We start from the raw sequence: 12,125 nt of genomic DNA, 5'->3' as shown, positions 1-12,125 counted from the left end.
CACTGGTGGTTTTGGATAGTAAATAAAGGTCTGTAACTGTGCTGTAGACATCATGACCCCTGGCTCCTATCTCCACCTCTGTAAAGAAAGCTAAGTCTTTAAATTTCTCTACAGTGATCAATTTCACCTCAAACCACTCTGAATGAACTGATTTACACATACATTTTGAATAACAGTGGAATTCTCATGTAAGTGCCTCTTTGACAATGTAACTCAAAACCTTGTTTCCAAACAAGATGGGACACAACATAAAATAACATATCAAATGTTGAGAATGAGAAAAAAAGTACATTTCCATTTTGAATTTGACGCCAGCAGCAAGTTACAAAAAAGTTGGGACAGTGGCAGCAAAAGACAGGTAAAGTTGTATAATGCTACAAAAACACCTGTTGAAATATCTCACTACTAATAAGGTTAATTGGTAACAGGTCAGTAACATGATTGCTTATAAAAAGAGCGTCTCAGAGAGGCTGAGTCTCTCAGAAGAGGAGGGGTTCTCCTGCCAGATGGGGAGTGGTAGCCCACTCAGTGAAGGGCTACACCAGCAAATAGTGCAACAATTCAAGAAGAACTCAAGAAATAAAAAAGCAAAGAACTTGAGGATTTCATCATCTACAGCAATGTTTCTCATCCCTGGTCCTGGAGGTCCATTGCGAGGCAGTAGTAGTTTTCTGGCTCCCAACACACCTGATCCAACTGGTCAGCTCATCAACAGCCCCTCACTGAATCAAAGTGTTAAAGTAGGAAAAGCAAGCACTAAAATGTGCAGGACAGTGGGCCTCCACGATCAGGGTTTAATTCTCAATGAAATATAGGGTTCAAATTATTTGTACATCATTGCATTGTGTTTTTATTTACATTATTTTGCACAGCGTCCTGATTTTTTGGAAACTGGGTTGTAGTTTTGCTTATTTTAACATTTCATAGCTCATTTAATTAGTACCCTTAAATGTCTGAACGACAGTACCTTTTGTTTTTTGTAAGAAATGTGAATAATGCATATTTTACACTGCTTAACAAAGCTTTCATGTTAGTACCCTGTTCACGTGCACTCTACCTAGTGTTCTAGTTGTGTGTTCTACTCCGAACGATCAGCGCAAGCGCACAAATTGGAACACAGCCCGATATACGATTCCAAATCAGACGTATTAGCTTAGCTCGCTAGCTGGCTGCAAGTCTACCGCCCGTCTTCGCACTTCTAGACGCGTGTTTTACAAAAAGGCCTCACGGATAATGTAAGTCTTCCCTTATTTTTTTTCCGTTGTCATCGCCCTCACGTTTGTTTTGCTGAAGTGAATAAAGTTTGCCGTTGGAAGTGTTGGCGGCGCCGCGGAGCGTTTCTTTAGCGAGACCCTCGACAAAGAGCTCAAAGTCAGAAAACTGCCGCTGTGGTTCCGCCGCCGCCGCCGCCGCCACGCAGGTCGGTGTGAAACGGCAGGTCTGCTCGGCGGGGTTCCGCTGTAAACTCGCTGTGGTGTGTTGATATTAGCACGAAGCTAATGTCAGCCTGTTTGTGAGCGTCTTGATCGAATTGTGCAGTACCACCTTAAATGGTGCAGGAGTGGCACGAAACTGCTGCACCATTTAAGGTGGAACTGGACAATTCGAATAATAAGATGTCGAGTAGGAGAACGGCTTCGTCTTCGTAGTTTTAGCACCGTGTTTCTGACCTCTCTGATCTCTAACGGCTAACAAGTGGAGGACTGTTATCTTGGGGCGTTAGCTGGTGGCGGACCGCTGACAACACGAAGGCGAATGTCACTCGGCTGTTCGGGTCTGCAGCTCGCATGGCTTTCGGCTTTCACCTTTCCGTGATTTCCTCTCGTCTGGGTAGTGGAGCAGGTTTCAGCAGCTCCGTTGAGCACCGGCGTAAACAAACTTCTCTAACTTTTGTTTTCTGATTGAAGTCCGGTCACTTTAAACGTGAAATGTAGGAATGTCGAATGTAAAAGTGCCGAAGAGAAACTGCTGAATGAAGAGCAGTAAACCTTATGGTTTTGATTTCTGATGGGAATCGGCTTACTGATGATTATTAGTGACCACTAGTTTCCTGCAGGACCCCTTTAGATCCCATTAAATGCATCTTGAGTCAGTCCCAGTACATCTGTTAAACCGTTACCTTTTCAGTCCTTTACAGTGTAATATTTCCATCAGGGAAAACACACAACACCATTATTGACTAGTGAGCACCTCCAGGAACCAAGACATTTTCAATGGTTTCTATGGCTGTTATTGAGCAAGGTGTAAAATCTGATGGTTTTATCTTTTCATCACTGTTAAGATGTTTTTAGTGTGAAGATTTTATGACCCATTGTTACCAACCCATAGGAACCATGAAGAAGAGGACAGGGCTGTTTCATTTCAGAAATTGGTGATTACAAGTGATGGAATTGATTGAGTTGACTCTAAGAGTGAAGTCTACATGATGCTTCTCAAATCCATTCCAAAAACCTTAAAGAAGGTCTGACAGCATAAACATACCTTATTGTGTTTGATGGTATGCATCGCAGGGGATCTTAACACATTACCTTAAAGTACTCCAGCCTCACTTGTTACTCAGGAACACACAATGCCTTAATAGATCTTAGAAAGGAAGAGGTTAAATACACCTAGCTGATTACTGGGGGATATAGCACCACCTTTAACGTTATTAGTGGTAACGTAAAGCTGCAGTATGTAAGCTTTACATGTTTTTCTTTGTTCAGAAGGGGGAAAAAACACACTATGGTGTGTTTGTGGTGCTGCGAGTTGTCCTGTAAAGCCAGAAATATTAATACTACATAATACATACAGAATCATAAAGGTCTCAAATGCAAATAAACATCCCGATGCAGATATGATGACAATAGCAGATAACTCACTCATATCCTCGGAAGACTGGCCCTTCACCATGTTTTTGTGCACTTGCAATCATCAGATTCATCACTCTTCCGTTCAGGGAAGGAGTCTTAAGCACAACCTGTAACAAAATGTATATCTACACGTTGCATGCAAATACACATCGTCACCAAACCTGCATAACGCAGCTTTAAATACTGTCTGAAACCATAATATGTTGAATTTTCTCAGTACCTCCCAGCAAAATAAGATACAATAATAAATACTTTGAAACTTAAAATGTCAGCGTCACCTACAATTTCTATCACAGGTGGCTGAATCTCGTTTTTTCAGTGCATAATAAAAAATAATGATAATAATAAAAAAGATATAGCAGTAATATTAAGTGCTACATTGTTAATTAATTGAATGACTAAAAAGTTAATGTTGTATTTGCAGCCTCACTGATGCAGTGGATCACTGATCATTGAATCAATTTCGAAAGCTTCTTGTCAAGTCTTGTTAAGGTTCATTGTTCATAGTGCCAGTTCTATGGCTGTAGATTATGCTTAGTCTACTGCCGTATTTCACCTTTTACAATGCCACTTGGTCTGGGATTATAGGCCTAAACCTTAATCTGGGTCTGGGAAAGTGAGTCATGGTCACTCGATTTTTCATACTAAATTGTTTTTTCTCTAACAGAACAAGGGTGTCCCTAGAATATAGGACACACAGTCTACCGCCAAAGTTCACCCCCCTCCAAGGTCCATCAGAAGGATGGAGGAAGAGGAAGAACATGCTGAGCCTCTTTCAGCAGAAGACTATGCTGCCGAGGCCTTGGCAGCCGACATGGATCCTTGGATCATATTCGACGCCCGTAAAACGCCTAGAGCTGAATTCGTCAGCTGGCTAGAGTCCAATAGGCCTTCTCAGGTCAGTCGTTTCGGAGATGGAGAAGGAGGTCCGGGGCCTGTAGGATGGATAGCCGTATTAGGACCAGACCATTGCCCAGGGCATGCAGATGTGACCGGCCTCCAGGAAAGCTGGGAAAAGCTGTTGACCAGTGGGCGTCCAGTCACTTTCCAGACCATCAAGGAGCTGGCCTTGAATCATAACGTGCTCTCGGGCAAATGGCTAATGCACTTGGACACTGGCTTCAAAGTGGACCGTGCCTGGGAATGTGTAGCTAAAGCAACCCTGGATGGAAAAATCTCATCAGTGAAGGTAAGCCCACGAGACCCAAACTCAGACACCAAGCACGTAATCTGCGTCTACAATAACAATTTTGCGGACGAGGAGCAGGTGATGCAGCTGGACGCGGCCATACGGGCTTCCGGGGTCAAGTGTCCGCTCTCTTACAAGCCGGACGTCTACACATACCTGGGAATATACCGCAATAACCGGTGGAAGCTGTGTCCCACCATCTATGAGAGCAAGTTTGATCTGGAGTGCGTGCCCAGACGCTCGCATATTGTCAATAAAGTCACCAACTTGGAGGTTACATAAGGCGCACATACACTTCTACCAGTTCCTTAAAGGGGAACTGCCCCAATTTTTCAAAATTTTGAGTTTTGTTTCAATGTAAAGTCACCTACAGAGTGCTTTCATGTAAAATGTTGTACATTGTAGAGAAATGTACCAACTCAGATTTCTTTATCATGGTGGTGAAAGAAATCCAGGGGTTGCAATGTATACAGCACAAATTTTCATTTTATTCTGCTCAAAACAGTGTCACAGGAATCAGGCACTCTTGGGAAGTTTGTCTTGAACAAAGCTTTTCACATCAGACCACTCTTAATGACTATGTTTACATTTCAGTGCTCAAATTATGTGGAATTTGGAAAAGCAGTGCAATTTTCCTTTAAAGAAATATTGCAGTTTAATTTAATCTCTCTCTCTGCCTCATCTGTAGCATATGGTATCGTATGTCCTACAGATGTGGTGGATAGAGATCTGGTCAAAAGTGCTGGAGGGCCTTAAGCGAGTGCATTTCAACTGCAGTCTGGATGGGTGGAAAGCAAGGGCGCTTGGAATGACATCACCTATCCAGTGATGAGGTGTAAATGGTGAGGAGAGGAAGGAGCTTTTGCTTACTGAATTGAAGGCTGCAGATGTCTTTAGTGGTTGTGGACATCAGGTCTGTTCTCTTTCACTCGATACTGCTCCACTGACTTTCTGTTTCTTGAGTTTACGTCCTGCGCTGGATTTAGCACCGTGTTGTAAAAGACTGCTTAACTCTCCCCCTGTTCCTGCAAATCACCGGCTGCTGCGATGCAAACTAAACCCATCATTTGTGTTGAATCCTTAAAGAACAAGCACAACTCCTTTTCTTTCACTAAACTGTTGTTCGCTGCATTACTGATTTCATGCTATACAGTAAATGGTAAAGTTACTGTACATCAGTAGACTGAGTTGAATGGCATCTGACACTAGTTGTGTTTAAGGGCTGCAAAAAAAATTGTTTGAAAACGTTATTCTTGTTTAATCTGAATAAAACTGTTCATTTTGTTCAGTGTGTACTTGCGTATGTGTGAACATGCCAAATAAATGGTTTGATTGTTTTGTTTCTTCATGCAACTCTGTCCTGTAGTAAAGTTGTGATATAACCTAGTTCCAAGCTCATTTCACAAACATGGGCCGTTTAGTACAGCTTAAGAAAGTTGTGGAATATTTTTAAAACAATTTACGTTAAGCTTCCTGCGCTGGAGTTGACTCTTCCGTTAATGTTTTTGTTTTTAAATCTCCACCTGTAAGTTACCTCCCATGAGCTATTAGGCTGAGAGAGTTAAGGCTAATGTCCTTTATCCAAGATACAAAGCTCCACCACATCTTTTCAAACTGCTGCTGACATGCTTGGAAGTGGATGCTTGCTGCTAATTCTGTTACATTGCCTTGGGCGATCTGGCTGCTCATATCAGGTCGCGTGTCGGACTTAAGTCAGGTTCTAATACGTTTAACAGGTTTTAGTCTTAATTTTCCCTGTTTTAGAGAGTTACTCCTTTCTTTTTTTTGTATTTTAAAACATTTTTATCCAGACTAAAACCATTTGAGATGTTCAGAGGCTTTTTTGATGAATACCTTCAATTATGTTTTAACTATTTTTGTATTAATTTGTGCTCCAACGATGCTCTTGTCAGTTTGACTGAATCAGAAATCGTTGTGGTTATATTACATTATGTAATATCACTTCCGTTTAATCCACTGTTAATCTACACTGTAAACCCAGCTAGCAGTGAGCACTCTGACACTTTTTGTGCTATATTTTAAAATATTGTATGTTGTTGCCGTTTTATAAACACAGGAGACTGAAAAGGCTTCATGTGAACACCCTCTATAAGAGCAACACTACAGGCAAGTCAGCACGTTTACAACAGATGCAGCATAGCTGCACTTTTCATTTTGTCTGGAGTGTCTCTTTAAGGGGTTTTAACACAAACATGGTAAAATCACTGGCTTACAGCTGCAGCTAATAGAGGGTGTAAGTGTGAGGTGACAGTAAAAAAAAAAAAAGATGTAGAAAACAAGATTAGATATTTTGACTGCTGAACATATAAGGCAACATAAAGACTCATTCTAGATCCTTGTCAGTACAAACAGATGGAAAAAAAATCGTAGAAACTGAAAAAGAATTTTATCAAGCAGAGCAGACATTTTACATTCTACACACTTGTTTTACAGGTCGGTGGTAAATGATGTAGTTGTTTATGTTTACAAGAACAGTCAGTATAGATATAGTTCAGCACTCTAAATGCTATGACCTGATCTCTATGGAAACCCCCCTAATAATCTCAATATACTGTAGGAAAACAAAGAACTTAAGATTCAGAAGCTACTTACATAGATTTATACTGCAATACAATTAAATCAGTATCATTCTTTCTGCTGCCATGGTCTACATACATTCTGATATTCCCTCTTGGTAAATTAAGTTTCTGCTATAAAGAAATTAGTATTATGTACAAAAGCTTCAGTCTAATTGGATTTACAGGGAAAAGGCCTCTTGCATTTAGAACATTTGAGTATATGACCGACATCAGCATTAGTTTATTGCATTGCATTAAAATGAACTGTAATAAATTGTTTTATACATATTTTCATCAGGCACTTCACAGTCCTGCCCAAATTTACTGGCACCCATAGAATAAACAAAAACAAGCAAAGCCTTTGGACTAAAAAAAAAAAAAAAAAAAAAAAAAAAAAAAAAAAAAAAAAAAAAAAAAAATCTTCATTTCTAAGAACATTTTCTAATTTAAGTGACCAAATTTCTCATTAACATTAAGTGCACAAGATTTCAATATAATGCCAATAATAACCCCTCCCATTTTTTTCACAAATTTTAAAGCTAATTAATAATAAGCATATTTTACATTACATTATCTCATTCTACAACAAAAAATTTTTTTTCTGTGTGCTACATAAAGTTTTGTTTTTATTCACTTCCTTACACATAAAGTAAAGAGTAACCCAACTGAAAATAAGTGAAAACTGAAAAAAAGAAAATAATAAATGGAGAATGAGAAACAAGGTGTGGGCTCATGGTGGTAACGAGAACTAGGTTTAAAAAAAAAAAAAAAAAACATTTTTAGTTTATACTCATATAGAGAGCTACCACAGATCTACTAATTATATTAATATTTATCTGTGATTTTGACAGTCATGTTTTTGGACATTATTTGAGGTGGTTTTTTTTATATATATATATATATATATATATATATATATATATATATATATATAAAAATTTGTATATTATATTCTATTATATTCTATTATATACGCACACACACACACACACAGTGGCCCAAGAATTAGTTGCACAGCCTTTGTCAACTGACAAAGTGATTGGAAGAGTTTGTTAAATTTAGGCATATTTAAGCACATATTTGCATTTCCTGTACAAAACTGCTGACCTTCACATGTTTGCACTTTGTTTTTCTCCTAGGAGAAGTGGTAAGAACACCTGAGGATGCCAATAAAATTGGGGACTGTAGGTGAAAGAAGGCAAATATGATACAAGCTAAATCTCATTTTATACATAGGCAGTGAGTGATAATGTTGGCAATATTGCCATACTAAGCCTCATCTGAGAAACATCAACAAATATGCACCACAGCAATATGTTTCATAGGTAAACATCATATTTACCCAGCCACGTGCAGGAAAAATATTGTGATGATTTCTATTAAAAAGCACCAAATAAGAGGGTGACCCATTAAATGATCTGAAGAATTCACAAACAGGTCCCAAAAAGCCCACAAAAGTAAAAAAAAAAATCCAGATTTTACTGCAGCATTAGTTGGGAATTGATCTCTGAAACCCGGACACACCCAGCCAAGGCTTCATGCTAAAATTAGGCCACAGAGTAGAGCTGTATATGGACAACCATACCACATTGCAGTTCTACTGCTACACAATACAGCTGCTGTACGTCTTGCCATATACTTACAATTAACCGTTGACCTGATGTGATGTTTCAGAAGAGGGGCGAAAAAAATAAATGAAAAAAAATCAGTGTGCTTATTAGTGGATCGTGCGAATGCTTCATCAAAACACCTACACAAACACTTAGTTGAGATTCTCGCAGCACAAAAACTGATTGCTTAGGCAACTTTCCAAAATATTGTAAAGGTGTAAATAATGCAATAATTATTTTTTAATAATAATTCTTTTTGTCACAAATTGTAGCCTAAACTATACATAATGGCTTATACAGGGAAATTCACTACCCGAATATTCTGTAATACCTCTCGCCAGGATAAAGCAATCTGAACGATACGCAATTTACCCCTCAGTACATGGAGTTTCGAACAAGTTGGAGCGATGAGGTAGGTGCTGGACAGCTGTTGCAACGGTTTAACCTCTGTTTGCAACTTCCGGGTGCGTACCCCAGTACCCCTTCATGTGTCCGACAGAAAGCACATGGACAATGTGGACAAATGGACAACTCCCTTCCAGCATCGCATGTAATGCAATCAATTACACATATGTCAACGTATGCAGCGTATTTTTTGGTTCAGATTACTTCATCCTAATGAAATGTTCAGGATCTTTTTCAAATGAATCTCCCTGTAGTTAGAACAGTTGTTTATGTACGGAAACTGAATGCCATCCATCCACGCCTTGCCTCACTTCAGAGTGTGATTTAACCTCTTAAACTGCAGGCTTATTATTCAGTAACTAATCTTAAAGTCAATCTGAAGGCAAAGCAGAGTTTTTTTGTTTGTTTTTTTTTCACCTTGTTAGCTCACATCCACAGTCATATTATACACAACACTGCATCATGCTAAATAAAAAACTAAATTCTTGGTATCCCGTAACTAAAGTGTAGTGACTTTTGCCTGCTTTCAGAGTATATTCTGCACTAATAAACAGAGCAAAGCCAGATAAACAAAACCAATAACATCTTGTTTGCCTCCCTGCTACTGTGCTTTAGTGGTCCAGGATTACTGTTGAGATTAGACACTTCCATGTTTTTAAATCATTGGTGATGCACACAACTATGTTGTGAAGGAATAAAAGGCCAGCATTCTCTAAAGCATCACACTGAACACTCCTTCTACCAGGTAAGATAGTCAAAACATTACGATGCTTATGGGAAAACGTGGTGTAGAGACTGAGTACTGAACCTTCTGATTGGATCAGAGCATTGTGTAGCTGCTGCGACTAAATATACAAAGTGCTTTTTGTCACCCCTTCTCCCCAAAACAGGCACAGTATTTCATATATGACTTTCTTTTTATGTAAAGCCACTGGATCCTGAGGCAAAACAATTCAAAACAAATCTCTATGCATGATCTTAGTAAAATTCTTAAAGAATGTGTGACATGTCTGCACTTAATATTCTGGTAATGTGTAAACCAACATGTAAATGATGAAGTTGTGAGAGTGAGGAATTTAAGGGGTTAATGTTTAAGGGGTTATGCTGAGCGCGCTGATATTTTAAGCAGTATATACATGATGTATACAGTGAGGTCTCAAAATTATATGCCAATTTAGTTTTGCCATTTGAATTTTGCGTGTGCTATAATGACAACACCCTACCTATACAACTAACACAGCAAATCACTGATACATGCCCTGCTCACTTTTCTTCTGGACATATTTAATGCAAATGAGCCGAGTGGCAAACAATCAGATTGTTGATATGTGGTGGTATAAATGATTGCAATAGTTTCTGCACATATTTTAAAACTGGGCTTCTAAACTTGCTTGTTTTTTTTTCAATGCACCCATAAAGCAGCCAACACCTGGCAGGGGTAGCAATTTGGCTCGTTGTAATAAAAATGCAGTGGTACCTTAAACAGTGCACTGCTACTGCATGTTTTAAAACATAATTAAAACACAATTTTTAAAAAATAATTACACTTTTAGCAGTTGCAATCAAACAATGCTGAAATCTGGGAATGCCCTTCAGCATCTTCACTTCCAGTGCTTCTGCTCCAAGTAGCTGTGGCTTCACAGGCTTCTCAGGGTTTCATTACATTTACCAGAGCAGGTTCAGTACCTACTACTATAATAATCACTTTCCTTGACATTTCATACAGTCCTAAAGAAAAGCTCAACTTGGTGGATCTTCATTATGTACTTAAGTCAGTAACATGTCGGTATCAATTATTTTGGGGCTTACAGCTGATCAAGAAGAAAGTAATTAACTTCTCAGAGGCTAAATAGACAGTGTACCAGATTGGTGTCCCAGCTCCAGAGGCACTATGATATTATCTCTCTTCATAGAAACATAGCTACTCTTTTAAAGTCCACTTGAAAAGCTTCAACGAAAGTAGCTATCGCCACAGCACGTGGCAGAATTTCACAAAATTTGATAAATTCCCAGATATCCGTTGTTTTAACACATTGTATTTATAAAAATATTTTGAAAAGAGAAATGTGTAAGTGAATCCGATGTGCTAAAAAAATGCTTTGAGGGAGTATCATCTTCAACAATGTCCTCTCTAAGCACTTTGCAGCTGTCCAAGTTTGTCGATCAACCTGCCCAGGGCACAGTGAAGTATATAAGCTTTATTACACAGGATAAGAAAACCTCAGCTGGCCTCATTTTCTCATCTTACGTTTCCTTTTCCCTTCTTGGAGTTTTGCTCTGTTTGTCTTTGAATGATGCCTTCTTGGCAGAAAAATCACAACTCAGACTTGGTATGAGGATGGTGTCGATTGAACAGTCAGATGTGACCGTACAGAACAAACAGGTCACACTTCTATAGTACCTAAGTTGGATGTCCAGACAGAAAGCTGACCTGGCTGCCACTGTTAAAGATGGACAGGAGGCGATCTTCGTCCATGGAGGTTATCACGTCAATGTCATCGAAGCCTACAGAGGCAGCGGAAACAGGCTGGGCGTTTGCCATCTGCTCGTTCTGCAGCAGGTTGACGATGCTTGGTGGAAAATTCATCCACGTAGTTGCATTGCTTCCCATGTTGTTCCCCACCTGATTCGAGCCATTGCTTGCCATAGTGTCTCCTGCTGGAGTGGCCGTTGAACTGGCAGAAGCAGAATTCCCAATGCCGGATGCTCCTTCTCCAGACAGGCCACTCTGGCCCAGCAGTGCTTGGAAATCTTCAATGTTGATGTTGTCCACATCTGATGTCTGAGCTTCAGAAAAGCTTGGGAAATCTGGGAGATCACCGTCTTCTGGCTGTGGTTCCTCCCTGAATGGCGCAGCGCTCTGGGTACTGAAGTTGTTCTGGATTTCTTGGGCCACCGAAACTCCAGCTACATTACTTCCAAGTCCATCTCTCCTGGCAGTATTGTCAGCTTGTTCCAGAGTAGACTGAGGGAAACTGCTGAAGGAGAAGTCATGGAGGTCGGAGAGATTTACAGTGTGGAAATCTTGGGAAACTGTTGGGGGGGCGGCCGGAGTAGTGGAAGGCACAGTGAGACTGTTGAGAAACTTCCATGTATCTCCAGTAGAGGGTGCTGATGTTTGCTCCACTTTAGGTTGAGCGAAAAGATGACCCGGAACAGCGCTGAAAAAAGGCTTCACTGCAGGAACAGACGACGCAGCCAATGGATTCACCACTAGAGGGAGACATAAGGGGGTGGTTTTAATTTAAACCAAGTGTAACTTTGTCTACCATTTAATCACACAAACCAAAATCTAGTTTAAAAATAAATAAATAGGAAAAAGAAAAAAATTCTTACATGTAGGTGATGATAAACTAATAAAATTAATCAACTATCATAAACCAGCAGCTTTATCTATATATACATCCAAGTATTTCCAGAATATAAATAATCAGAATTGTGTCACAAGGGAGACAGTGTCAAGGAAAGCTTCTTCCAGATTTTAAAAAGC

General features: G+C 39.5%; 2 protein-coding genes across 2 annotated transcripts in view; one reads left to right on the top strand and one right to left on the bottom strand.

Annotated features, from left to right (window-relative positions):
- Positions 1 to 1,100: 1,100 nt before the first annotated feature.
- Positions 1,101 to 5,384, top strand: c22h11orf68 (chromosome 22 C11orf68 homolog). Its single transcript, XM_017697555.2, has 2 exons — positions 1,101 to 1,235; positions 3,520 to 5,384. The coding sequence occupies exon 2, from the start codon at positions 3,595 to 3,597 to the stop codon at positions 4,321 to 4,323; it is 729 nt and encodes a 242-aa protein (XP_017553044.1). The 5' UTR covers positions 1,101 to 1,235; positions 3,520 to 3,594; the 3' UTR covers positions 4,324 to 5,384.
- A 5,582-nt stretch (positions 5,385 to 10,966) lies between these two features.
- rela (v-rel avian reticuloendotheliosis viral oncogene homolog A) overlaps positions 10,967 to 12,125 on the bottom strand; it is a 31,558-nt gene continuing 30,399 nt past the window's right edge. Inside the window, exon 11 of the mRNA XM_017697615.2 lies at positions 10,967 to 11,848. Coding sequence (XP_017553104.1) covers positions 11,037 to 11,848 — 812 coding nt within the window. The 3' untranslated portion in view covers positions 10,967 to 11,036. The remainder of the gene's footprint in view (positions 11,849 to 12,125) is intronic.

Source organism: Pygocentrus nattereri, chromosome 22, assembly GCF_015220715.1.
Source record: "Pygocentrus nattereri isolate fPygNat1 chromosome 22, fPygNat1.pri, whole genome shotgun sequence".
Lineage (NCBI taxonomy): Eukaryota > Metazoa > Chordata > Actinopteri > Characiformes > Serrasalmidae > Pygocentrus > Pygocentrus nattereri.
The sequence above is the reverse complement of the archived record's forward strand: the minus strand, read 5'-3'. Positions and strand labels throughout refer to the sequence as shown.

Excerpts from the sequence above, each read along its gene's own strand:
- c22h11orf68 (XM_017697555.2), top strand. The coding sequence starts at position 3,595 with ATGGAGGAAGAGGAAGAACATGCTGAGCCTCTTTCAGCAGAAGACTAT.